This window comes from Uloborus diversus, chromosome 10 (assembly GCF_026930045.1).
Source record: "Uloborus diversus isolate 005 chromosome 10, Udiv.v.3.1, whole genome shotgun sequence".
In the NCBI taxonomy this organism is placed as follows: Eukaryota; Metazoa; Arthropoda; class Arachnida; order Araneae; family Uloboridae; genus Uloborus; species Uloborus diversus.
In genome coordinates, this window is record NC_072740.1 from 67,740,208 (window position 1) to 67,765,544 (window position 25,337).

At 31.3% G+C, this 25,337-nt stretch overlaps 1 protein-coding gene across 1 annotated transcript in view; it reads right to left on the reverse strand.

Annotated features, from left to right (window-relative positions):
• The window catches only part of LOC129231038 (gamma-aminobutyric acid receptor subunit beta-like), a 518,639-nt gene that overhangs the window by 376,442 nt on the left and 116,860 nt on the right, over nucleotides 1-25,337 (reverse strand). The window contains exon 3 of the mRNA XM_054865286.1: nucleotides 6,709-6,776. Within this exon, the coding sequence (XP_054721261.1) occupies nucleotides 6,709-6,776 (68 nt within the window). The remainder of the gene's footprint in view (nucleotides 1-6,708; nucleotides 6,777-25,337) is intronic.

Genomic DNA, 25,337 nt, shown 5'->3' on the forward strand with positions numbered 1-25,337 from the left:
GGAAAAACTCTTATTTTTAAGTAACGTAACTTTTATATTAAGCAAAATCCACCTAAATGCAGTCATTATTAATGCAGACATTTTCGTTTCCAGAATATTTTATAATACTAATGCATTAGGACTAATGTGTTTTAAATTCCTTATTTTCAGATACTTTAAAACATGTTTTTTATTTAAGAATCATGCCCAATTGCCATTTGTTTCGCAGAAATCCTGCATCGAAGAATAAAATTTTATATTTGTTATTAAAACGGTACCAAAATCCGTAGAAAATGTTGAAATTTTTACAATTTTTCTCTCTTGAAATCTTAGACATGATTACTATACTGTAATAAATTAATCTTAAAATTATCGTTTCTAGCATTGCGTGGATATAAGTATTCATGGAAGTTTGCAGAATAACCAAAATAACTTAAATTAATGCTGTTAAAGTTTTGAGAAAAGTAAGCATTTCCACGAGTTTAGATTAAGATACTAAAAAATACGCAGTGTATCAGCTTTAAAGCATTATTAAAAAGCAATTTTAATGGTTTTACTGCGAATTATAACATATACGACTACCACGTAATCTAGTTCATATTTGCATTGCCTTAAAAAACACAATAAATTATTTTGTTTCACTTTACGGCACAATTAAATTTTAGACAACACGAACTGAGCCATTGGCATCTTAGTTCGCTTTAATTTTCAATGCACTATTATAAATGCTTAAATTCTTCCCTCAACACATTGAAGACAAGAAAAAACCACTTAATTACAAATTAAATGCCTTTAACGAAGTTTTAACTGATGATATCGGCATTTATTTTTCTTGTAACTAAGAAGTATATCTAGAACTTGTTTATTACTTTAAGAATATATCTATGGCTTTAGAAAAACAATGAATGTCGCTGTTTTGATGCAAGTTGTTTTGTTTCTTTTTAATTTTTTTCTACTTTTGGTGCATCGAAAGTAAAATTTTAACATAGGAAAAGGTTTCTCTGTAGCCGAGCGGTGTCCTGGATGTTGTTTCTCTCTCTTGTAATGTAAATTCTGCTCGTAATGTTGTCTAGAATACGAAAAAAAAATGTTAATGTTTTTTTTAGCAAGTTACCGCCCTATAGCCAGGGCTCGGGCAGAAATACATGAAATACACTGCCAGCTCAGTCTTTACAGTCGTTGACTGCAGTTTCGTGCTTATCAGCACTCACCAGCCCGGCATAGGAGTGACTGAGCTGGAAGTGGAAAACCTCTTAAGGAAGCCAAAAGTGCCAAACAAACTGGTAGTTAATATAAAATTAACACTGACCAGACTAGTGACCGAATAAATGGTTCGGTTCAACTCGAAGACTGAAGGCAAGGCATAGTATTTTCAGTAAGTTACCGCCCTATAGCCAGGGCAATGGGGCGGTCAATAATATTGGTTTTCCATCTCCAGCTCAGTCACTTGCTATGCCGGGCTGATGAGTGCTTATAAGCACGAAACTGCAGTCCTCGGCTGGAATGACTTAGCTGGCGTTGTATTTCATGTAAAATAGTACTGTATTGTCTAATAAGAAGTCCACCTCCTTAAGAGGTACATGCGCTCCTCTTTCCCAAAGTTGTAGGACATCGAAAGCAACACAGAAAACGAGCAACACAAGAATTACAAACGGAATTGAGGTCATAAAGTGGCCGCAATTTCGTATAGATTTAGTGATATATCGCCCAGTTATAGCCGATTTTGATGCTGATAGTTAAAATTTTTATAATATCAGGATAATAAACTTTCATGCAATATATCATTAAGCAGAGTAGGATCGACATACTTTAAATGTATATTAAGCGAGAACAAACTTTATTCCTAAATAAGCATTGACCTCTTTGTTAATGATTGTTTTATTATATACCATGTATCGGAACACTTTCTACCATTGTTACACCGACTACACAGAAATACTTGCCAGCACTTGCTACCAAAGGATATCGCACTAGAAATTAACACCTCACATCAATATTTATTTCTATAAAAATCTTCAAATTTAAATTTTACAGTTAACATTTCAGAACCCAAATATATATTTTAAACCATTTCCCTCTCACTCCCGTTAAAATCCGTCTCCTACTCTTCATGCTCGTGATATTTCCAGGCTAGTTGAAGCTAAAAAAAATAAATAAAAAAGAAAAGAAAATACTTATATATTGTACAAGCAACCCTATTTATATAGTTTTCTAAAAATAATTAATAGTCAAAGAATGCAACTTACTTACAAAGCAACAATATTACAAAGAACAAAAACGATTTTCTGCCGAAACAATGCTGCGAACTCTGACTGATAACATTTAACTATCCAGCATTAGAATAGTAAAGTAACGGAACCAATAATAAGGACAACAGAAAGTAAACAATCCTACGGGAGAGCGAGATAGAGAGAACAGGAAGTTCAACATCAATGGGAAAAAGAAAAGACTTCTAGAGATAGATACACTCCAGTGGAATAAATATATAACAGTAACAAGAGCTAGCAAAAATTGCCAAACCTAATACATTTCCCTGTAAACATCATCAGGTGCAATAATTTATATATAAATCAGAATTTATCAGCACTTTTTTTTTCACAAGTTAGTTCAAAACATGTCTTTGCTTAAGAAATGTATCAATAATTAGAATAATTATAGATGTATTTGGTATTAGTTGGCAGATGCAAATTTTTACAAGGGAGAAAAAAATAATTAGTTAAAAAACAATTTTAAAAATTTAGTTAAAAAACTGCATAAACCGCACTAATTAAAAAATACATTTTCAAAACAAATTATTTTCATTATTTAGTTTTCCAAAACTTAAACCTGGATACTTCTGCTTCAAAAATATAAACCATTTGAACTATTTATTTTTTTGCCTCACTTATATTAGATAGAATGAAGTGAGATTGATTTTATTGTATTTTTTTTTTAATTTAATGTATTTAAAAATATTTTTATTTACTTAAGAATTACACAATCTGCGTTAAAAATCAAAGAATTGAAATGAAAGGTTTAGTGATTTGTCTTAATGATTGGTACGTGCTGCTCAAGATGCAGCACGCACTAATCATTATTTTCTAAATACAGTAAAACTTATTAGAGTAACTGATACTTCTTTTTATGATACATGATGGTTCCTCACATTTTTTTCTATTTTTTTTTTCTATTTTTTAATAGCAAAAATGTGATTTGTGTATTTGCTCTGATAGCAGGGGACATTTTTTAAAAATAATGTCTTTCTTTTGAATTTTCCTGAAGTACTTACTATTAAGGAATGTATCAGCCAGGGGCGGCCTGGATTCCCTAAGAAAGAATTAACCTTTACTTCCAAAAGGCGCAAAGAAAAAAAAACCATGCGAAGGTTTAAGGGCAATAGGGCAAAAAAAAAAAAAAAGACACAAATTGGAGGAGATAAAAAACCGGAGGCGTGCACGTTCGAGGGTGGAGGAAAAAAAAAAGTGAAAGCGCACAGGTTCGATGCCGCACAGACGGGAGGGTGCTTCGGTCTACAAGCGGATAATCCGGTGGACTAGTCCAGCCCTGGGGCATGGCGTACCGACACAAAAACACCTTTCAGGAAATTAAAACTTGCAGTGTCTCATAGAATAGATGAAATAAATTGAAAATAAATGCTTATTTTGAATATTATGCATCAAGTAATTTTTATCGATGAGATGAAAATGGAAGACAATCCTGTTTTTAAGCATCCATAACATACATTTGTCAATTTCTAAATTTGAATCTACGTGTTTTCTAAGCTCCGTTACTTTATGAGTTTCCAGCCAATAAGAAGACTAGTCAACAAATTTTTTCCTTCTATTTAAGGCAGGTTAAAAACAATATATTTCGGAAAGATGTACATAGCCATTTCCGTACACTAGCTTTAACAGTCTTAGTGATTAACACTAAATATACTACTAACTGGACAAAAGGCCGGTCAGTATGTTAGTTACCATATTAGAAACAGGTATGTAAGTGTTATTATGTTTATTTGGTATGTTAGTGTGTAATAAGGCATCAATGAAAATTCGAAAAAATAAGTATGTATGGGAAACGTAATCCAGCATGTACTGAAATTATGTTCCTTTTTTTTTTTATTTCATTAACAGGAAAGGGTTAGATTCCATCTATAAGCTATGGGTGAAATTCCGCAGTTCAAAAGCAGCTTTTAAAGCATCGAACTATATATACTCGCCTCAGAGCAACAGAAAGACATCTAATCCCAGGAATAACAGTAAGATATCCTACTGTTGCTTTGAGGCGACGCTATATTACCTATAGAACCTTCAACGTTACGCGTAGAATTCAAATGTTCAAGAAATTTGGGATCGCGTGTAAAAGCACGTTTATATAGGTTGTCCCAAAATGACCGCATAAACTCTACACAGCTAGTCCCTCGTTCGGAGTACATAACAACTACCAAAAGAAACGTTCTTGTTCGAACCATAGTTTCCGAGAAAAATACGAAAAACAGTATGACGTCACTGCTGGGGCAAGAAAAAACACTTTATTGATATCAACAGCAGTATACGTACATTACGTAAAACAGCAAATGCGTGTACAAAAGTTTTAAACATTATCGTCTGAAAAGATATGCAAATTCTGTTATTGTTATGTCCAATAAAGTGTTTTTTCCCCTTGCACCAGAAGTGACGTCATACTTTGTTTCTCGTATTTTTCTCATAAACTATGGATCGTACAGGAACGCTTCTTTGGGTAGTTTTTACGTACTCCCAAAGCGGAATCTAGATGTGCAGAGTTTATGCGATCCTTTTGGGACAGCCTGTATATTTGTGAGATGGAAAACATGAACTACACTACTTAACAACCATTATAAATAATATTCCAGTTGTCCAAACGGTTTAAAAAGCTCAAATTGCAATTTTTAAGATACAGTTTCTCCATAGCTCGATACCGGGAAAGAACTTGTATACTGATTGAAAATGCTTTCTTGTCAACATTTACCAAAATGATGCTTTAGCTATTCTTACTATCGTACTCACTACTATATATCTCATGTTTTGAAGTTGAAATGATTATACATTTCTTTTTGATGAACACTGACAGTTAATAATGTGCTTCATTGTGATTGAAGAGTTCTTGATTTAGTTATATGTATGATAAAATTATCAGCTGAATAAAATTTCAAATATGAAACTTAATTACTATTAAAGATTAGTGTTCACAGATGTTTCGCGGTAATTAACGCGTTAAATACGCCTTTGTTTGGAATTAAATTTAGACCAATTTATCTTCCAACTGAATACTAATTTCATTAGTACCTAAATGATTCAACATACCTAAAAAAAGCGTCCTACACGTTTTAATCTGAATTTTTATATAGAACTAAAACACATTATTTCTTTTCTTTTATCCACGATTTTTAGCAATCAAATCCCAAAGGAAAAGAGGACTGCTTTTTCTTCAAAGATTTCGGATTTTCATTAAAGAAAAATAAAGAACATGATGTCTTTCATCTTTAATGAGAAAAGTCTCATCAGTACACCTTCCTTTTATTCGTCGAATAATGAAGGCATGATGAAGTCTTAGGCTAGTTTCTTGCTGTTGCATGTGCTAATATAAATAATCAACATTTTGATAGTTCATTCGATCGAACAGACCTGAAAGATTTTATTCATGCATTTTGCCTAGATTGTTAAACTTTTAATACAATGATAATTGCAACATTTTTATAACGCGATATTTTTCGCTGAAAGTTTCTGAAAGCAGCCATAAGCAATTCATTTATTCACAGTAGAAAATAATAAAATTCCATTTATGACTTTTTTTTTTCGTTTCATTTCAGAATGATGTGAAGATTGCTTTGATTTCAGATAATTAGTTGTCATGTAATATCTGTTAGCAGACAAGGTGGTATTTTGAAAAGATCTCATATTGCTGAAATATGCATTAAAACCTAGAGTTTAAAAACATTAAAAAATAGTCTATATGAAGCTACTTTATTTCAACAAATTGAAGATTGGCGAAAACTTATCACAAAGAAGTGATTCGTTGGTTCGCAAACTGGAGATTCGTAAAAAAATATTGTGGGAACGGAAACAGGTATATCAAACTTATAAAAATACTCCTTATGCATCAAAAAGCGGGGTACCATGTAAATTATTTCATGCATTAAAAAATATATATTTATTTCTTAATTTATTTTATTAAATCAACATGGCATGTGTTTTATATTCATTTTTGCATTGAGTTTTCGCACAGATATAATTCAATACAAAGTCAAGAAAAGAATAGCAATGTCCAGACTTCTACGATCTGCAATAGTATAAATTTATCGAAAAAGATGGATTACTTTTCTTTCGCATCGATGGAGAAACAAAAGGTTAAACTTAATGTTTTCGCCACACACAACTTGGATACAGACTATGTTTTACGCAACAACATAAGTTTTTGGAAGATCGAGTAAATATATTTATGTTTCTTGTCCTGTTTTATGATTATGAAAACCTTTAAATGGTTTCTTATCTTTATATATATATATATATATATATATATATATATATATATATATATATATATATATATATATATATATATATATATATATATATATATATATATATATATATATATATATTATTACCAAACAAATACAAAATAAATCATTTTCACTACTTGATTATGTACCACTTCGAAATCACACATTTTTCTAAAATGCAATTATAACATAAAATTGTAAAATTTGCACTGTAAAAAGGTACTTACCATTTGGACCTCATTGACAGAACTTATACTAAGAATGTACATGGTGACACCAACATTTACAGGAGGACCTAAAAGAAATATATTTCTTAGAAAAATACGAGAATTCGTATATAAAAGATGTCACTGGTTACAAGAAAATGCAATGTTTATTATAATAAAAATTATATTAATAATACAAATCATATTTTTTATTTTAAATTTACACAGGGGCACCAAAAAGAAACAAAAACATCAATTAAATTCTACCTTTAAAATTTACAAAATCCTTATTCATAACGGCTCTGTTCTTATGAGCACGAATACTGCACAATTTTTGTGATCTTAGTTTCTCCGGAATTTTATTTTCTTTTCAAAATCCAAAAACATTTGCAAGAGCAAAATACAAAAAAAAGCTATAGGAAAAACCGGGATTATTTGATAAACTTTTTACATTTAAATTTTTCTAGTTTTTTGCTGCTAACGTAGTGAATCTAAAGTAGAATCTCACGTAATACTATTACAATTTTCCTATCAATTAATGACTGAAACCTTCGTGTTTTTTTTTTCAAACCGAAATGTTAAATACAGTTTTTATGTTTTCAAAATGTAATAACTTGATCCAACATTGGCCTAGTTGATACACAAATGAAAAAACGTTTGTGCTGATGTAAAAAGCAACAAACAACATGTACTTGACATTTGGAGACCTACTGGTAAGGACAATGTAAGATGACTTAACTTTAAAAAAACAAGTTTTCTCAGTGCCTTCTTGAAAAAATAATGACGTCTACTATAAGTGTATGTGTGTGTGTTTTGTTCATCTACCCCACGTTTTATTTTGTACCACCTGAATCTACATAAGGATCATTCCACGTCAAATCGCCTAAATTTAGTAGTCGGCAGTGCCGTCATGTCTCCGATTTTCTCCGTTATTTATTTACGAATAGATATCTATGAGATAAGCGCAAATTATTTTTTTAGATTTTTTTTAATGAAAATTACGCTTTGGAGATTTTTTTCAAAAATTCGATTTTTGATCATTTTTCGGAGTCACCGTTCTGGTATGAATTTAGAAAATGTCTCTATGTTTTTACTTTTCAACCAATTAAGCTGAATTTGGTATCAATTTCAAGCTTATACTTTTCTCTTTGAGCGTGAACGTCCGAAAGTATTCTGTAAATAGTTCCGTGTTGCTACTCTTTATCTAAAGTCATTTTTTGTGCTTTTTCATTTGGGAGATTAAATAAGTCATATCTCCGGAGTACCTGTGTCGAAAAAATGCAAAATAATGCCATCAGAAATATTTTTTCACTATTCTTTTACTTAATATTCTTAATATTTGGTACACTTTCAATCTTTTTTTTTAGTAAACTCTGAAACGGAGGTTTTGCACAATTCTTTTCCAAAGTAAACAACGTTTTAGCAATTAACTATTAATATAAATCATTTTTTATCCTTTGACAGTACAGTATTAATTTTTCTGAAAAGTTTTTAGGCTTTTTTAAGCTTTAAAAGGGATTTAAAGCAATAGAAAACTTGCATTTTCTGCAAAACACACTTTATTTTTTTACTTCGAAACAAAAAACACACTTCTACATTTTTTTACATAGCATGAGAATGATTTAAATAGGTTAGAAAAAAATGATGCAGATCAGAGTAGGTACTCTGGAGATATGATTTATTTAATCTCCCCATTGAAAAAGCAAAAAAAAAAAAAAAACTGACTTTAGATAGAGTGGCAACACTCAACTATTCACAGAATACTTCTGTCATTCACGCTGAATTAGAAAAGTATTAGCTTGAAATTGATACCAAATTCAGCTTAATTGGTTGAAAAATAAAGAAATTAGAAAGATTTTCTAAATTCATGCAGAAAAGGCGACTCCAAAAAATGTTCAAAAATCGAATTTTTGAAAAAAATTTCAAAGCGTAATTTTCATTAAAAAAAACTAAAAAAAAATACTTTGAGCTCATCTCATTGATATTTATTTGTAAAAAAATAATGGACAAAATCGGAGATATGACGACACATGGCATTAGGCGATTTGACGTGATATGACCTATAAAAAATTTATTCAGTAAATTACCGCCCATTAGCCAGGGCTAAAGCAGAAATACATGAAATACACCGCCAGCTCAGTCATTTCCAGCCGAGGACTGCAGTTTCGTGCTTAAATTTACGTAATTTACTGTAAATTTCGTGTAATTTACTGAATATACTTTGCCTCGCGTTCAATCTTCGAGTTGAACCGAACCATTGTTTCGGTCACTCGTCTGGTCTGCTAAATCTATATTAGCTACCAGTTTGTTTCGCACTCTTGGCTTCCTTAAAGGTTTTCCATCTCCAGCTCAGTCACTTTCCTATGCCGGGCTGATGAGTGCTAATAAGCACGAAACTGCAGTCCTCGGCTGGAAATGACTGAGCTGGCGGTGTATTTCATGTATAAATAATTTGTTACGTATATCAATAAATATACCTACGAAAATTTTAGGGCTAAAAGTACCTCAGATAAGCTAATTTTCTGTATTTTGAATATCATTGTTTTAATATTTGCTCAAGCTTGTTTGTTAGGTTCAACTTATCGACGACTTGATTTGACCGAATTCTAACTTAATCTAACTTAATTTTTAGACAAAGCTAAGTTTTTATTTTGCATTAATTATGTTTTTGTAAGTTGTTTATCCATCAATACTTCTATAAAAAGTAAAAAAAAATATTGCCCTGGCATAGACTAAAGATGGTGTAACTATCTTCAAAGCACGTAGATTGTAGGAAAGATACATGGATCTAACTACATATATAAAAGTAATTACAACACCAAAAATTTGAAACATATTCGACCAAAACTTAGGAAAATATTCGAATTCAAAGATTTTGAGGGGACGTACAGAAATGATAGGAACGTATGGCCCTTTCAGAAGAATGACAGGTTTCTGAAGTCAACAAAATACTTGTAATTGTTATTTAAAAATTAATCCAAATCACTGTGCATCAAAGTGTAATTACTTGCCAATAGGGATGTGTCGTTCATGAACGAACGAGTCAAAAAGAACGAATCCTTAAAATTAACGGATCCGTTTGTTCATCTAAAAATCGATCGAGCGTTCTTTTGATCATTGAGCAGTTTGGAACGTGTAGTGATGACCTAGAGAAAAAAATCGCATTTTTTGAAAATTACATTCATCTTCAAATTTTTAACTCTTAATCAATCTCAAATTTCCTTTTTCTCAGTGCAATACAATAAATTCATTGCAAACTTTTTTACTTTCTGCTTTATTTATCCTGCGTCTTTAACCGTTGTAGTTCATCTCGAATTTTCCAATTCATCCATTAGTAATGTTTTGTGCAACTTGTTTGAGCTACTAAAAAAATTTTTGGACTTTCCACTTTATGTCCCACGCACATGCTAAAATCTTTCTCACGCCTACTGTCGTCAAAATTATTTGTAAAAAAATGCCTTTTATCACTTTTCTGGGGATCCTTTTGTCTTCTGTAACACTTTTCGCTCTAGAGTCCCTCGTACCTTCCACTATTTGTGGTTTAACCAGTCGTATGGGACCCTGAAGACAGCTCTGATTTTTTGATCCAGACCAGAAACCGAGCAATCCCTAGTTCAGCACCTCCAGAGGTATCGTTTCACTTGGAGAACTTTGTAACCACTACCATCTTTAACGTCTTCCAGTCATCATTAATGAAGACGGTGGATCTTCGACCGGCTAGGATCGAACCCGGAATCCTCCGGTCACAAGTCCGACGCCTTACTGATTAGGCTACCACGGTCTATCTGCTATAACAGTGGTGCCCAACCTTTTCCTGCCCGAGGGCAGCACCTCATACTAAAATCCTTTTCGTGGGCCAGAACACACATAAAATTTCAAAATATTTAATATTTTTCATGAGAAAAGAAAAGCAAATCGCACACCAATGATTGTTGTTATTGTTACTTGTTGCTTATTTTACTTAAACCATATAATTCGGAAACCGATTTCTGAATATTTGGCACCAAATTTGAGACATTGTCAATAATCGTGCATTGCGATTTGTAACATTGAACAAAACAGTGGGCCATATGGATCAGCTTCGTGTGGGCCAGAACACATAAAAATTTTCAAAATATTTCATCCTTTTCATGGGGAAAAAAAAAGCAAATTATAAACCAATAATTTTTGCTATCGTTACTTGATGCTTATTTTATTAAAACCATGTATTTCAGAAGCCGATTTCTGAATTATTTGGCCCAAAATTTGAGACGTTGTCATTAATCATGCTTTGCGATTTGTAACATTAAACAAAACAGCGGGCCACATGGATCAGCTTCGCGGGCCGTAAGGCTTGTACCACAAGTTCTGTAACATCCTTATCAACCTACATTTATATTGATTTGGCTTCATTTTTAACTTGCCTGGCGACTTCCATGACGCTTATTTTACATTCACTGGCCAGAGATTTTTAATAAGGTTATAAGGTTTTTTAGTTTTTTTTTTTTTTTTAATGCGAAAAAAAAAAAAAAAAAAACGTTTTATTCTGTTTTTATCAATATTGTGGAATACAATTTTGAAGCTTCCTATTATTTAGGCGAGTCTTTTTTTTTTAAATAAGTTATCCGGTACTCCGGCTGAGCTACCGATATAGGTTTTTTTTAACTTTTTTCGTTGTACATGGACTATTGGTAATGTATATATATACACAGTGCTGTAGCTGAAAAAAAAAACATTTGAAAGAACGCGCCTCTTTCTTTTGGGTAGATGTCATGGTTGACAGATGTTTGTTTTGGGGTCAAAAAAGGTGCAAGTAAGTTCAAATTTGCAATTTTGCAAATTTTTTGACGTCACAAAATGTTTATTTATTTATTTATTTATTTTTAATACATCAAAATTGAAAAACTTAATTTTGTGATATGCTGAAATGGAACCTGTGACTTTTAGAATTAAAAACATATCTTACCATTCGGCAACTGAAAAATATCTTACAAAACGAAATAAAGTTGTTTTATACATCTAAACCTGAATAAAGTTTCTGTGATTAATTTTTATTGGCATATTTCCTTACTTTTAGATCATTTTAGTTATTTTTCCTTCAAAGAATATTACTGATCCAATGAAACATTACGAATGTATGTGAGTATGTCGCGCAGAGAGATTCCCTACAAATTTGTTAAATGAGCGAAGTCGTTCAAATGAATGAGTTGAATGAACGGGTAAAAAGAATGAACGAACCCCTGATGAACGCATTAATTAAAAAGAACGGCATTGCTCACCTCTACTTGCCAATTACATTTGAAATTATTATATAACATTACATTTGAATTTTTATTATAATATTGCAATCACTTGTATAAAACTTCGTTTTCTTCTTACTATTAATTCTCGGTGCTGCATTTTGTGTGGCATGCAATGCATATATTTGAGAAAAATGTGCTAAGGGGAAGTGGGAGGAATGTGTTCCCGATGGGGGTAAATTTATTCGCATTTGAAAAAAGTCAAAAAATATGATAGCTAGCTGATGGTTAGCACTAAGGATAAATAACACATTTTAAATGACAATACTGTTTATTCTGGGAAAACTGCGATGTGACCTTACTTTGTTCATTCTGTTTTGTTTTTAGCAGTAACTGAGAATTTGCAAAGATATTTTTGGATTGATGCAATTACGAAATTTTGAACTTCAGTAGAATTTTGTGGAGAAATCACTACAAGGTTAATACTATTTACATTGAAGTATTGGGTACATAGATACCCTGCACATGTTCATGTAGGGGAGCAATTAAGAACTTTTTGTAGGGTGAACATTTATCATAGTATACTTACCCCCCTGCATTCATACATTCTTAATTTTTGCTTTCGATGTTACTCATTAAAGTGTTTGGTGGTTCAATTTTTAAGAAACTATTTGTTTTTTTTCAGAAAAAAAGATACCTGGAAATCATTTTAAAAGAGCATTCAGCGTACGTCATCCCTTTTTAAACCGGGCTTTTGAAATGCGTGCATCTCTTATAATGGTACAAAGAGCCGAAAGGGTTTTTAAATAATGTGCACAAAATGACGGCAAGGTGTACCGTATACTCAGGGATACTAGATTTCACATAAGTTGTGCACAAGGCAGACGAACTTCAGCCCCTTTTGATGGATTTTAGGAGAAAATCCTTATCATTAGAATTCCTATTTAAGTCTGTTTGTCTTAAACTACTTTTTTAAGCACATTTGCGCCAAAGGCTGGGGTTAATAAGTACTTCAGAAGTTGTTGTGTTTATATATATATATATATATATAACGTTCTAGTGACTGTTCTAAAACTTATACAAACAGCTTTAAAGGGTGAACTAAGGTTTTGCAATCGGCAACCTCTAGAAACAAAGTTAAATTTTGTATAAAATAGTATGCATTTACCCTAGTCCAATTTTCCACTATCTACACATGTTTCACCGAACTGTGAAAATTTTCTATCATTTTTCAAAGAAAAAAAACCGAGAGGAAAAAAAAAAGAAAGAAAAAAATTATGTGTGTGTGTGTATTAATTAAAAAATTAAACCAAACATGTGAGAAACGTGAGCAATCCCATGCACTTTTAAGGGACATAAAATACAATAGTGGTTTTTTTTCCAATCATATAGCAGAAAAAAAAATCTTAACAAAAGACGAAGAAAGCAAATTGAAAATAAGAAACATTCGCAGTTTAGAGCATTACTATAGAAAAATCATGGTGGACGGCGAAGCCCGAAACTGTGAACACCTCATACCCTACCCAGTCACGTAGATCACATTATTTCCTCGGCCAATCCAGCGTCCATTAGCAAAATGACATCTTCCATTGCTATGAGACTAAATTTGGTAAAGCGATGGATACCCCCACTCAATCACGGCGACCTAATGTCACCTATCACGTGGCTACGACCACGAGATTGGCTCCAATCGCCAAGGAACTTTTTTTCCCATTTTATTATTATTATTTCAGCATTTTGTTCTCTGGTTCCTTTTTTTTCTACATAGTATCTTGTCATACTGCCAGCAACGCGTCATTTCACAGTTCTTGTGAATCAACTGATTTGCCACTTCTGAAGAGAGAAAATTTGCGATTTTAGAGATCAGAAAACTTCATCATGATAAAAAAAAAAAAAAAAAAACCTTTCTAGTACTTAAAATTGCTTGGTTTTGAATTGATTTTTAAGCTTTAGTAGAAATTTAATTTATCCGTTTATTCGTTTCAAAAGATCTCTATTATAGCAACAGATATAGTTTGTCTAAAACCATGATATGACGAAGAAATTAACATGCGGAAAATAATCATTTACAATTGATTGAAAATATATTTAAACAAAAACTAATCAATGTATGTGTGAGCTTTTTATTCAGACGGTTTTCTTTGACCTCTAAAAGTGCAAGATTTTCTTGATTTTAGATAGATTTAAAATCAATAGCAAAAGTTAACCTTTCGCGTGTTATGTTTCTGGATAATTAACGTTTTTTTAATTCAGTCGAACCCGCTTATTAGAATATCGGTTAAAAGAATATTCCGCTTAGTATAATACATTCGTAATGTACTAAACCGGGGTAGTTTTTTTTTTATCCCGGTTAATGAAATATCCCGCTTATTAGAACATTTTTTGGTGGAAAAATGGTTATTCCATTAAGCGGGTTCGACTGTATTATCAATCGCTCCTTCCAAGATTTTCAAGCTGTTTATTATACGTATCAGTGACATGTCTAGTTTAACACATAACAACATTGAAAGTTGATTTCACATTTCTGGGATCCATAAGCAGAAAACTATTCAAACAAACAAAGCTAAAAAATGCATCGTCACGAAGTGTTTTGTATTCCCGAGAGTGAGTTGTTCAAAACTAACTCTAAAGTTATATGGGCGATCAGATTAAAAGGGAACTCAAACAAAATTTGAGTGAATCCATATAGATGGATTTATAGGTGAATCTCAGCTTAAGTCTAGTAAGTATAATCTGTCTGGCAGACAGGACGCTAGTGGGCCTTATAATCTTGTTTTCTCCAGAAGAATCTGTTTTTTTTTTTTTTTTTTTTTTTTTTTTCAGAAAAGATAAAGAGACATTTCTCAGAATCTTGTGTTGTTTATGAATAAAAATAATCTATTTAGAAAGAAACTTGATTATTAGGATTTCAAAATCATTAAAGTTACTAAGTGCTATTACCATAATAGGTATTCCCGTGCTCTTGGTTTCTGATGACGTATCGCGATAACATATGTATCCTTGACCACGTTTTTATTTCCGATTTTGACGCACTACTTTTCTTTTAAGCAATATTTCTTGAAACATTTTTTTTTCTCCTAATACTAGTTTCACAACCCTTTCAGTCGTTCAACTGAAAGTCAAATGAAACACAGAAAAAAAAGGATTATTATTTTTTTTTTTATTGCGAAAACGTGGTTCACCGCCAGACTCGCACAGAAACAGCTTTCTCGTCAGATGGTACTAAAGAGAGTACACATAGTTTTAGTTGATTAATAACTGTTTTAAGTGGATGTCTTTAAATGATTTTGTCATCCCGAGTGTTTTGGTAAATACACGAATTCATATCCAAATATTTTTAACTTAAAGTCATATTTTTGGTATAGTAGAGACATAACTCAGTTATTTGTAAAAAGTTTAAAGTATGGGGGTAAGGTTAAAGCAGGGTATTGCGCAGTGCTATGGAGACCAGCATCTTGTATAAAACTTTGAGGGAAGACAGCAAACACTTTTTTAGGGGGGAGGGAGGGGAGGTAAGATGGCCGCAAATTTAGCACACGTTCTAGTGGTGGAAATAATCCTACATCAGAAGCGCCCGGGGGTAAAAATATAATTGGATATGTTACATTGTATGCATTAATTGGCTCCAAGAATTGTTCTAAACTGTAAAACAAATGTTCATTCAGTGAAAGGGCGGAAATATTACTCAAATATAAAAAATAAATTTAAAAAACTAAAAAGCAATGTTATTTGGATGAACATGTAATACAATTCACTAATGTGGTTCATTTTAACAAATTGGAATTTATGTATTAACACTGTGTAATTATTTTCCATACGGTTTCTTGTCCCAAAATTATCGATCATATTCCACCAAGATTGGGGTAAGATGCTGAAAGGCAAATGTTTACAAATTATTAACTTTCTTAAGTTCTAACAACACAAATACATCCAGTTTACTAAACACAAAAGTACAAATATTATATACTTTTAACGAACTGAAATATAGGTCACATTCATAAAAATTGCTGATCTTGTTGGTTTGTGTTTATGCTACTTTAGATCTAAAATTTCTACTGTCTTGACGTGATGCAACTTTTTTCTCGTTATTGCTTGTTCAGCACTACAAAGATTCCATTTCTAATAGCTTTACTAATTTTAAGGTCTATATGTAGTTAGAAAAAGAAGATTTTAGTAGATAAATATGAATAGGAGTTTAACTACGCTTTGATTTCTCACAAGTTTCTTACAAACACATTGCTCGTACAGTAAAATACGTTTCTAATTATAAATAAATTGTTCGTCGTAACATAGCCAGTAAAGTTTAAATTTCTAAATGCTGATATTAAAATAGTGATATGTAACTATTATATTTTGAGTTATTTTACAAATCATAAAAATAATTACAGGTATACAGAAGAAAATCAAACTTATGCTTTATAATATCTATAAATAGTTATAAAGGGAAAGATTACCTCTGGGAAGTTTTAGTTCACCATCTTTTAATTTTTAAATAGAGTGTTGTAAGGATAGTGTGACTATTTCTTCTTGCTTTTCATGAAGGGGAATTTCACATGTTCACCGCATATGCATTAGTTTAGCATTCTCAGTTTTTCCTGGGAACCAAGAAACATTGCAAATCTTCAATTTTAACTTTTTTTACGAGATATGTGTACGTATTTGAAAAAAAAAGGAGTGGCAGCCAAACGCCCTTAATCCAAATTTTCGACCTCGCGACGGCCATGTTGAAACAAAAGGTGTCCATTCACTTCAATAAAAGTTGGACACACTAATAACTCTAAGTAATTTTTTTATGACCTGGACTCCCGCGAAAACCAAATTCTGAATTCGCCACTACTAAGACGCAAGAATTTTGAAAGTGTCGAAATGTATGCTTAATATTATCGTGACGATATATTTTTTAGTTCTACAATCATATTACCTTCATCAACAGGGCTTGATTAGGGCACAGGTCGACTAGGTCTGGGCCTGGCGCCTCATTTTCCTAAGGGGCCCCAAGTTACTCAAAGAGTTATGCATAGCATTACAGTTGTACGAAAAATACGTGTATTTTAAAAATAACAATAAAATAATGACTTTTCATTGGAAATAAGTTTCCTTCAAAGATAATTTTTATTTATTTCGCCAGTAGAAACTTTTAGTAGCAACATAATTATGAGGGACCTAAACGGGGATTCACTATGTACATGATAAATGATTTACATAGTTCTGGAATAGATACAAATAACCCACAAAATGCATTCAGACCGGCCATAAACATGTAAATCAACCACTGTATTCCGCTATAGAGTCTTCAGCTGGTCTCCAAATTATTGTGAGCCTAGGTTTTTCCTTTGACATAGTCGGGCCCTCTGTGTGTGTGTGTTCATTAAGCATAAATAAAAAAATCTCAAGCACCTTGACACATTATGTAAAATATGCTTAGTGTCTGCACATACAAACGCACACATATGTGGGGGGACACATAGGGTGTTGCATGTTGATTAGCAGGTGAAAAAGGGGTCTCGACGTGAAGAAGGGTGAGGACCACTGATGTTGAGAGCAATGAGAGGTATGTAAAAGCACCCCATACCAAATATGCAAACCTTCACATTGTCGCCTAATGCATGTGCTCTTCAAATCTTTGCTTAAATCACGCCAAAAGACCATTTAAATTCCGTTTTTGTTAATTAGAGAAAGCAGCGTTAACTCATTTGTCATGCTAAAGTATGTGATATCTTCTCCATTAAAATGATGCATGTGAGTTATTCATAAAATGCTAACGGACTTATTTTTTTTTCTGATAAAATACTGTTTGGTTATTCCTCAGCATGAGGTGTCAACAGATATTTTCGATCAAGATTGAGTTGTTATGTGATTAAGAGACAAAACTATTTGTTATATCCTCATATTTTTTTTTCTATTCTCACGAAATGTGATTTGCTCGTCTTTTCCAAGTTATACAAATGGTTGATTTCTGCTTCATAGTTCAAAATGTTATATAGACTACGTTTGAAAAAATACGAAACAAAAATCTTACGCAAAACGAATTTACCCTCCCTTTTCAGATTTCAAAGTTTTGCAACCTATCTCGGTGAGACCTGCGAAGATTTCGGGTTTTTTTACTCTTTCAGTAATCGCCTAAACTTTTAATATCAGAAAAAGTAATAACACTCCTCATCCTACCATGTTTACTAGATATTTTCGTAAAAAGCATTTGTAAATAATTTACGTCATATATATATATATATATATATATATATATATATATATATATATATATATGTGTGTGTGTGTGTGTAGTAACTTCCGATTCAAGTTACAACTAAATTTTTCTTAACTTCCGATATATATTTATGATCATATTACTTACCTACAGTTTTCTTTTTATTAAAATATTTGTTATGTGCCAGAACTTTTGCGCTGGCAAAGATTTGACATAAAGTATCTTCTTAAAAGATTTAAATATTTTGCTACAATTTCTGAAAATTACACATAAATATTAAAAAGCAAAGAATGCGGAAGTTACTACGACAAAAAGCATGAAACAAAATTATTGCTCATATATTCAGCAAAAACAAAATATCAAATATTTCTTCTAAAAGAGCAGATATCGATTTCAGTCAAACATTTTCAAACATAATTAATTTGCAATTGAAAAGAATAAATGTCAATATTTGTTGAAAAAGTCCAACGCTAAAAAAAAAAAAAAATGAAAGAATTCCTGATATCAAAAATATTTTTCGATAAAGCAGCAAACAGAGTTTATTTCATCATATATATTTTTTTGAGAAAGTAACGTATTTTCATCATCATTCCAAAAACTACACAACAATGTGCGTTTATTTTGTCAATGAGTGGGTTTCCTTACATTAAAGCACATGCTAATAAAGATTACCAAGCCACAAACATGGCAGCTTTCGGAAAGAACTTTGGTTTTTTCAACCCTAATGATAAACAGTTACCATAAAAAATATTAAAAAATATTAATAAATATATATTGCTAATTTGAACTCTGACATTTTAAATTCAAATTATGTTTTTCGCACTCACGAGTTGCGACAGGACCCTACTCATTGGGGGCTATTGTTTCTAGAAACGGCTCCAGTCCTCCCATTAAGGACGGTCAAATGCTCAAAAAAACCCGAATTTTTATATATATTTTTTTTTTTACATAATATGTATGTAGTAGTAATAAGCTAGTATGATATATGATCAAAATCGAAGAAGTGTATGAAAAACGTTACAAAATCGCAAAAACAAGGATAATATTATATGTCAGCAATGAGCATAATTCACCAAAATTGTAATATAGCTCCTATATTTGACTCACTGAGTAAGATTATTCAGCTGAAGTATTATACCTAGAATCTTTAAAGGTAAATATTTTTACCTTTGTTCAGTTTTACTCAAAACAAAGCTTGTTATAGTTAGCAAACAATTGTTTTTATAAATGATATCGTCTGAACTAAGTTATACGTGATTATGTTTTATAACTAATATAACCGTGAAAATGTACAGAATTGGTTTACTCTTATAGTTCCAACGTTTCTCTAAATCCCGGGCTTGCTTCCTAAATTCTTGTGTCTAATATTGTTCAAAATATGTGAGATTTTTACCCCCCCCCCCCCCTACCACCAAGATTCTCAAAGTTCAAGGAATTTCATCTCTAATTATCACTAATTCACAATGGAAAAATTAAAAAATATTTTGCTAAAACATATGTAGAGGAGACCGGGCTAGAAATCACTTTTGTCTTTTTTGATATTACCGTAAATTTTGAATTGATGTGAAACATTTAATGCATCATATCATTAGAGCAAACCTTGAGCAATATATTTATAAAACAATTATCAATATTTTAAAAGTTTTTCATGACATAAAATGAAATTTGCGTAGCCACTTAGTTTGTCTCAACGTTTCCCGTAGCGGGGTTAGTAGTAACATGCTTCAGGCACCTGGTGACACCGAAAGAACGCGTACAAATACGATGTTACATGTACAAATTATGTAATAAATGCAGGTAAATGGGATATTTTAAAATAAGAATGAAACAATTATTCATTTATAATGCTCTGAACACAAAAAATAACACCTTCATGTTTTCAATAACACTTTACAAGAAATGAAAATAAAATAGTTAAATTATTGACGCTTTTGAAACCTTTTTTAGAGACACATTAAAAAACTGCGTTAATCAAGAAAGATAAAACGTAGAACAGCATTAATTTTTGGCCATATTAATATTTGACTCGGTACAACGCGTAGACCCATATCCTACAAACCTACTTATTTTTATAATCACTCATTATCATCGCTTGTTTCAACATCCAATGTGCAGTTAGTGCAAATAAAATAAGGTTTCATTTTCATACATTTGACATGAGACCATGTTTTAAGTGGCATGCATTGTTCCCAGTCTTCCACAGGTCTAGAAACTTTGTATTGCTCCAAGCAAGCTAAACATAATTTTTATCATTTTCAGAGCTATCCGAATATTTTTTCTTCAATTTTTTTTAACAACGTTGGTGTAATTTTTTGTGCACTTTTTAGCATTTCCGCAAAGTTTAAATTTTTCTTTTTCTTTTTCAATTTGTTTTTTGCGTACAAAAACGTATCGCTGTTACAACGCTAATGTCAACTGCCATAGACTCATCTAATTCAATGAGATTACTCCATTCTAAAGACTGCTCTGCATTATTACTATCATTGACTAAATTTATTGCTGAAGTGCGGGATTTGATAACAGCTTCATATTTACTATTTTCACTATCATTTTGGTCACCAACGCTCTTATGTTTGATGGATAACGGACTGGGGCAAGTTACACTGTCACAACGTACCTCCTTGATTTTGTCACAACTAGCCCCATGTTACGCCATTTTGAACTTTACTGAATAGTTTCCGGAATAGTATCATAATCAACAAATAAAAATCATATAATAGCAGTTCGAAAAATATGTATTTAAATAACGTTAGGAAAGTTTTCATACTTCAGTGTTTAGTGGCTATAACAATTCTAACGCAGGTTACAAAATTTACTTTTGCAGTAGAAAACACAATACATATTTTTATCTTAAAAACAGCCCAACGCTATACTTACACAAGATACTGAGACCATCAACCTGCTCCCTCACATGACGCGACAAGTGTTGAAACCTGTTGGCTCAGTCAGGAGGCTCGATGGCATAATTTACCCCTGGCACAACTAATCCCGGTTTCCCCTACAAGCCTCTTTAGAAAATATGACACTATGAGATTAGAGGTATAGGATTGTCTCTCACATTTAGTACATTAAACCTCAAACTGAGAAGTACGGGAAATTTTTTTTTTTTTTCTTTTTTTCCCGATAATTGCAAATATCCTTTTTCAGCTAACAAGACACAAAAGTCCATCGATTGCAATGACGGGAGATTTCAGGCATAATTACAACTTTAAGTCCATACGCCTACTATGCACTCATTAAGAAGAATCCAATATATAATAGAAAATCCACGAGGTGCGATTAGCGCTTTGCAGCGGTCCCACATAGGCTTCTGTTTTCCATAGCTAAAATATAAATTAAAAAAAAAATATCCAGATCGGAACAATTTAGAAATATATACTTTAAATTAATTTTCTTCTATTTCAGTACATAGTCCTTATTATCATCAATTTCTTGCGATTCACAAGATTTAGAAACCGAAATGGGTATCTATCCTAACCTGTTGAACTTTTGTTTTCTACAGCTGGTCTACCACAATGCAAAAAAGCTTGACAACTATTGCCCGCCTTTCATCACTGTTAGACAAATGCCATATTAGGGATAAAGATGTTGTTCATTTATTTACAGCCTATGTAGATGCAGTAAATTTAAATCCAAATGACCTAGTGATCAATCGAACATTCCTTAAGAGAGCAAAAGGAAATCTTCGAGAGGTAAAATTAAATTTCATGAATTTAAGTTTAGATTTTGTAGTTATTCACTGAGATACAAAGCTACATCCAGATGTAACTGGAAAAAGAACGCCGACAGGATTACCGTGATAGCTTCAGGTCCTAATATTGAACAGCTACTCGGAATTCCTTAGATATTTCTTCAGTTGTATATGATATCTTAGATGATAGCTCCTTATTGCTAACTGTTCTAGCTGTAATGTTTGATACAACGACTTGCAATACCAACCGTATAAATTGTGCATGCAATTTTTTAGAGCAAAAACTGAACGGTGATATATTACAATTGGATTGCCATCATCATGCACTTGATGATGCAAGTGAGAGAACCATTCTGATAAAAGGTTAGACGTGAAGAAAGGAAACGGTGGTCATGTTTGAATTCAGGGGGTCATTTTACATAAGAATCAGTAAAAACTGTGTCAGAAGCATTTTGATTTTTTTTTTTTTTTTGCCGCAAGGTGTTATTTGCCAACAATCCCTTATGCTTCATCGCGCTTGCAAGATATCCTTAAAATGCATCTCATAAAATCGAGAGGAATTAAGTTTAAAATAAAAATGGAAAGGTAAAATATAGTAATTGAAAATTTTGTGAGGTATTCAAGTCGCCGAAGTCTCAAAATATGAAGTCTCAATATCAAAACAAGCAAGAACTCATTTCAAAGCCAGAATATAAATTTCCTTCAAATTACATGGCATAGGACTGGTAAAAGTGATTGAAAAAAAAAGGGGGGGGGGATATTAATGATTACTACGGGTTTTCAGAGTAATACGCTCGTTATCCATATACTTTTGTCCAGTTTTAACAATAATATGTTTTTGAAAATCTCGGCAAAACATTTTTTTTTCGTATTTTCAAATGCTTTGCATTCCGCAAGGATTTCCAGCATAAGATTGTATTTTTTGTTTTAATGTCACTGAACTATTTCAGAATCCTTTTTTTTTTACTGTGCAATTTTCTGTCTGTCAATGCAATTCTGAACACTACTGTATATTTTTGAATAAAAGTGATACATTCGTAAAAAACTACTAAGTTATTGTTTTGAAATTTACAGTTTATTCAAAGCACTTTACGATGAATGTTTATCACCAACGTTGGTCGTTTCTTCATTGTGTTACTGGTCCTCGAAATGCAATTATAAGTTAATTTTCATTGAAATATGTCAGGTGAAGCACACCTTTCATGGGAAAAAAATACTGAACATTTGTTTTCTTATTTCTCGACTGATTCTTCAAAATGTAACTTTTAACAAGTCTTATAGTACATATTGGTTTATACAGCGTGCCCCCATTTAACCTGCAAGACTTCTAGTTTCACAAGAGTTAGTCCTGAATACATATTTATAATTGTAAAAAAAGTCAAAATAAATTTAGATTTAAAATATGAAAAGTTTGAAATGGAAAAATAATTTAGTGAACAAATACGAAGTATAACCTTTTTATATAATCCCCTAATACACTACATTGCATTTAATTTTAAAATTAAAAAAATATATATAATTTCAATCTGTTTTTCTGCTTAAAAGGACGGTTGAATCTTGTTTTTATCTTAAATAGAACGAAAGATAATGTTTTTTTTTTTTTTTTTTTTTTTGCATGCGTTTAACTAATAATATACTAAACTTTAAAACTCAAAACACGTTTTTCTCCATGATGCAATTTTTCCCGATTTTTTGTATTCAAACTGTTATAAGTCAAGAACTGATAAAGATAAAGTGATGAAATTTAGAGCATATCTTTTTAAACAATTTGCTTTAATTTTTATTCGGCAAATTAAAAAAAAAACGTTTTCTGCAAAAAATATGACTTTTTTTAAATAAAAGTATCTTTGAATTTTTCTTCAAATATTTTCTATTTTTTATTGAATCGATATTTTTGAAATCGCCGAATAAAAATTAAAACTACGATATTTGTGCATAATTTTTGGAAAAAAATCAGAAAATTGACTAAGAATATTTTAAGTTTTAGCAATTTAAAGCAACCCCATTTTTTTAAGAAGCAAAATAAATTTTAATAAAAAAAAATATTTTTATATATTTTTTCCATGATTTTGCTTATTAAATAGATGGTTAATCAGAGCAAAAAATTTCAAAACTCTAAACTGTTTAATAATTTTTTTAAAAAACTGTATCATGGACCCTTAATGAAATCAAAAGCATGAAAAAACGATTTAAACACAGAAAGATTGACATTAAAACAACCAATTCACCGAAGTATGAAACGCAGTGTTTTAAGACTTACACCACTTTACATTCTAAGTCAATAAACCCTGGTGCGGGGGGGGGGGGATATAGCGAATAACACGGGTAACAAGGACAAAAATGTAATAAACATAAGTGTTTTTAGTTTACATAGTGTAACATTGCTTTGTAACTTTTTACCGATACAGGAAATTTAGGAACATATTGAAATATTTTATCTACACCAATATTTAGACAACGGCAGCGTTTTATGTTTACCGTTTAATCCATGTTATGTCGCAAATGAGCTGGCCCTAAAAATGATATAATTCGTTATATTGAAATTTGTAAAAACACACTGCCTAATCGTTTTAGTAACGCAAGCCCTCTTTTTTTTTCGAGAAAATATCTAAATTTTGACATTTCGTTCATAAGTATTACTAATAAACATTCATTAATATGTTTTATCATAATAACAGGAAGGACCGTAGAAAGAAATAAAATGCATCGTTCTAAGTTTTTTCTTAATTAAATTCAAGAAATACCAAACCTGCCAAATGGTATACATAGATATCCCGTGTTGCACAGTGTTTTTTTAATATTGAAAGCTTGAAAATCAAAAGACGGAAATAATAGCAGAAGCGAATGAAACTGTCGTTAGAGTATCAGAATTGTTAGTGATTCTAACTTGTTTTTTAAATAATCTATTAATTTCTACATTAAACACTCCCCCCCCCCCCCAAAAAAAAAACAACTTATTTATTTTATGTTTTTTTTACTTAGTTTTTATACAATCGTAAAAATAATGAAAATAAATAAAATAATAAAGATTAAAAATATACATAATATTGATATTCAGACATGACAAATTCATATGCATTTTAAAAATATTTTTAAGAAATACATTGCTCGTAAATAGAGTATACAAATTTTTAAATTATTTTTTTTATTCATTATTTGTTCCAAGTGCCATTAAAATATTGAATAAAGATAATTTGAAGTAACTATTTATTAAGTTAAATAAATAGATTTGTGCAGAAAAAGTAAATAAGAAATAACTATGTCCAATAGCACAAATTGCAGATTACTGCAGTAATCTGCAATTTGTACTGAGTAGGTACTGAGCAAAGCCTAGTACCTAAGATCTGAAGTATAATTAATAAATGAAGTACACTTTAGATCTATATAACTAATAAATCAAGTAGTAGTTATAAAAGTATAAATAATAAATGAAGAAACACTTTTTAAAGACTATAAACAATAGAAAAAAATACTGAATAAATAAACCAAATAAACTAAATAAATACTAAAATTATTGTCCTTCCAAAACTAGAGG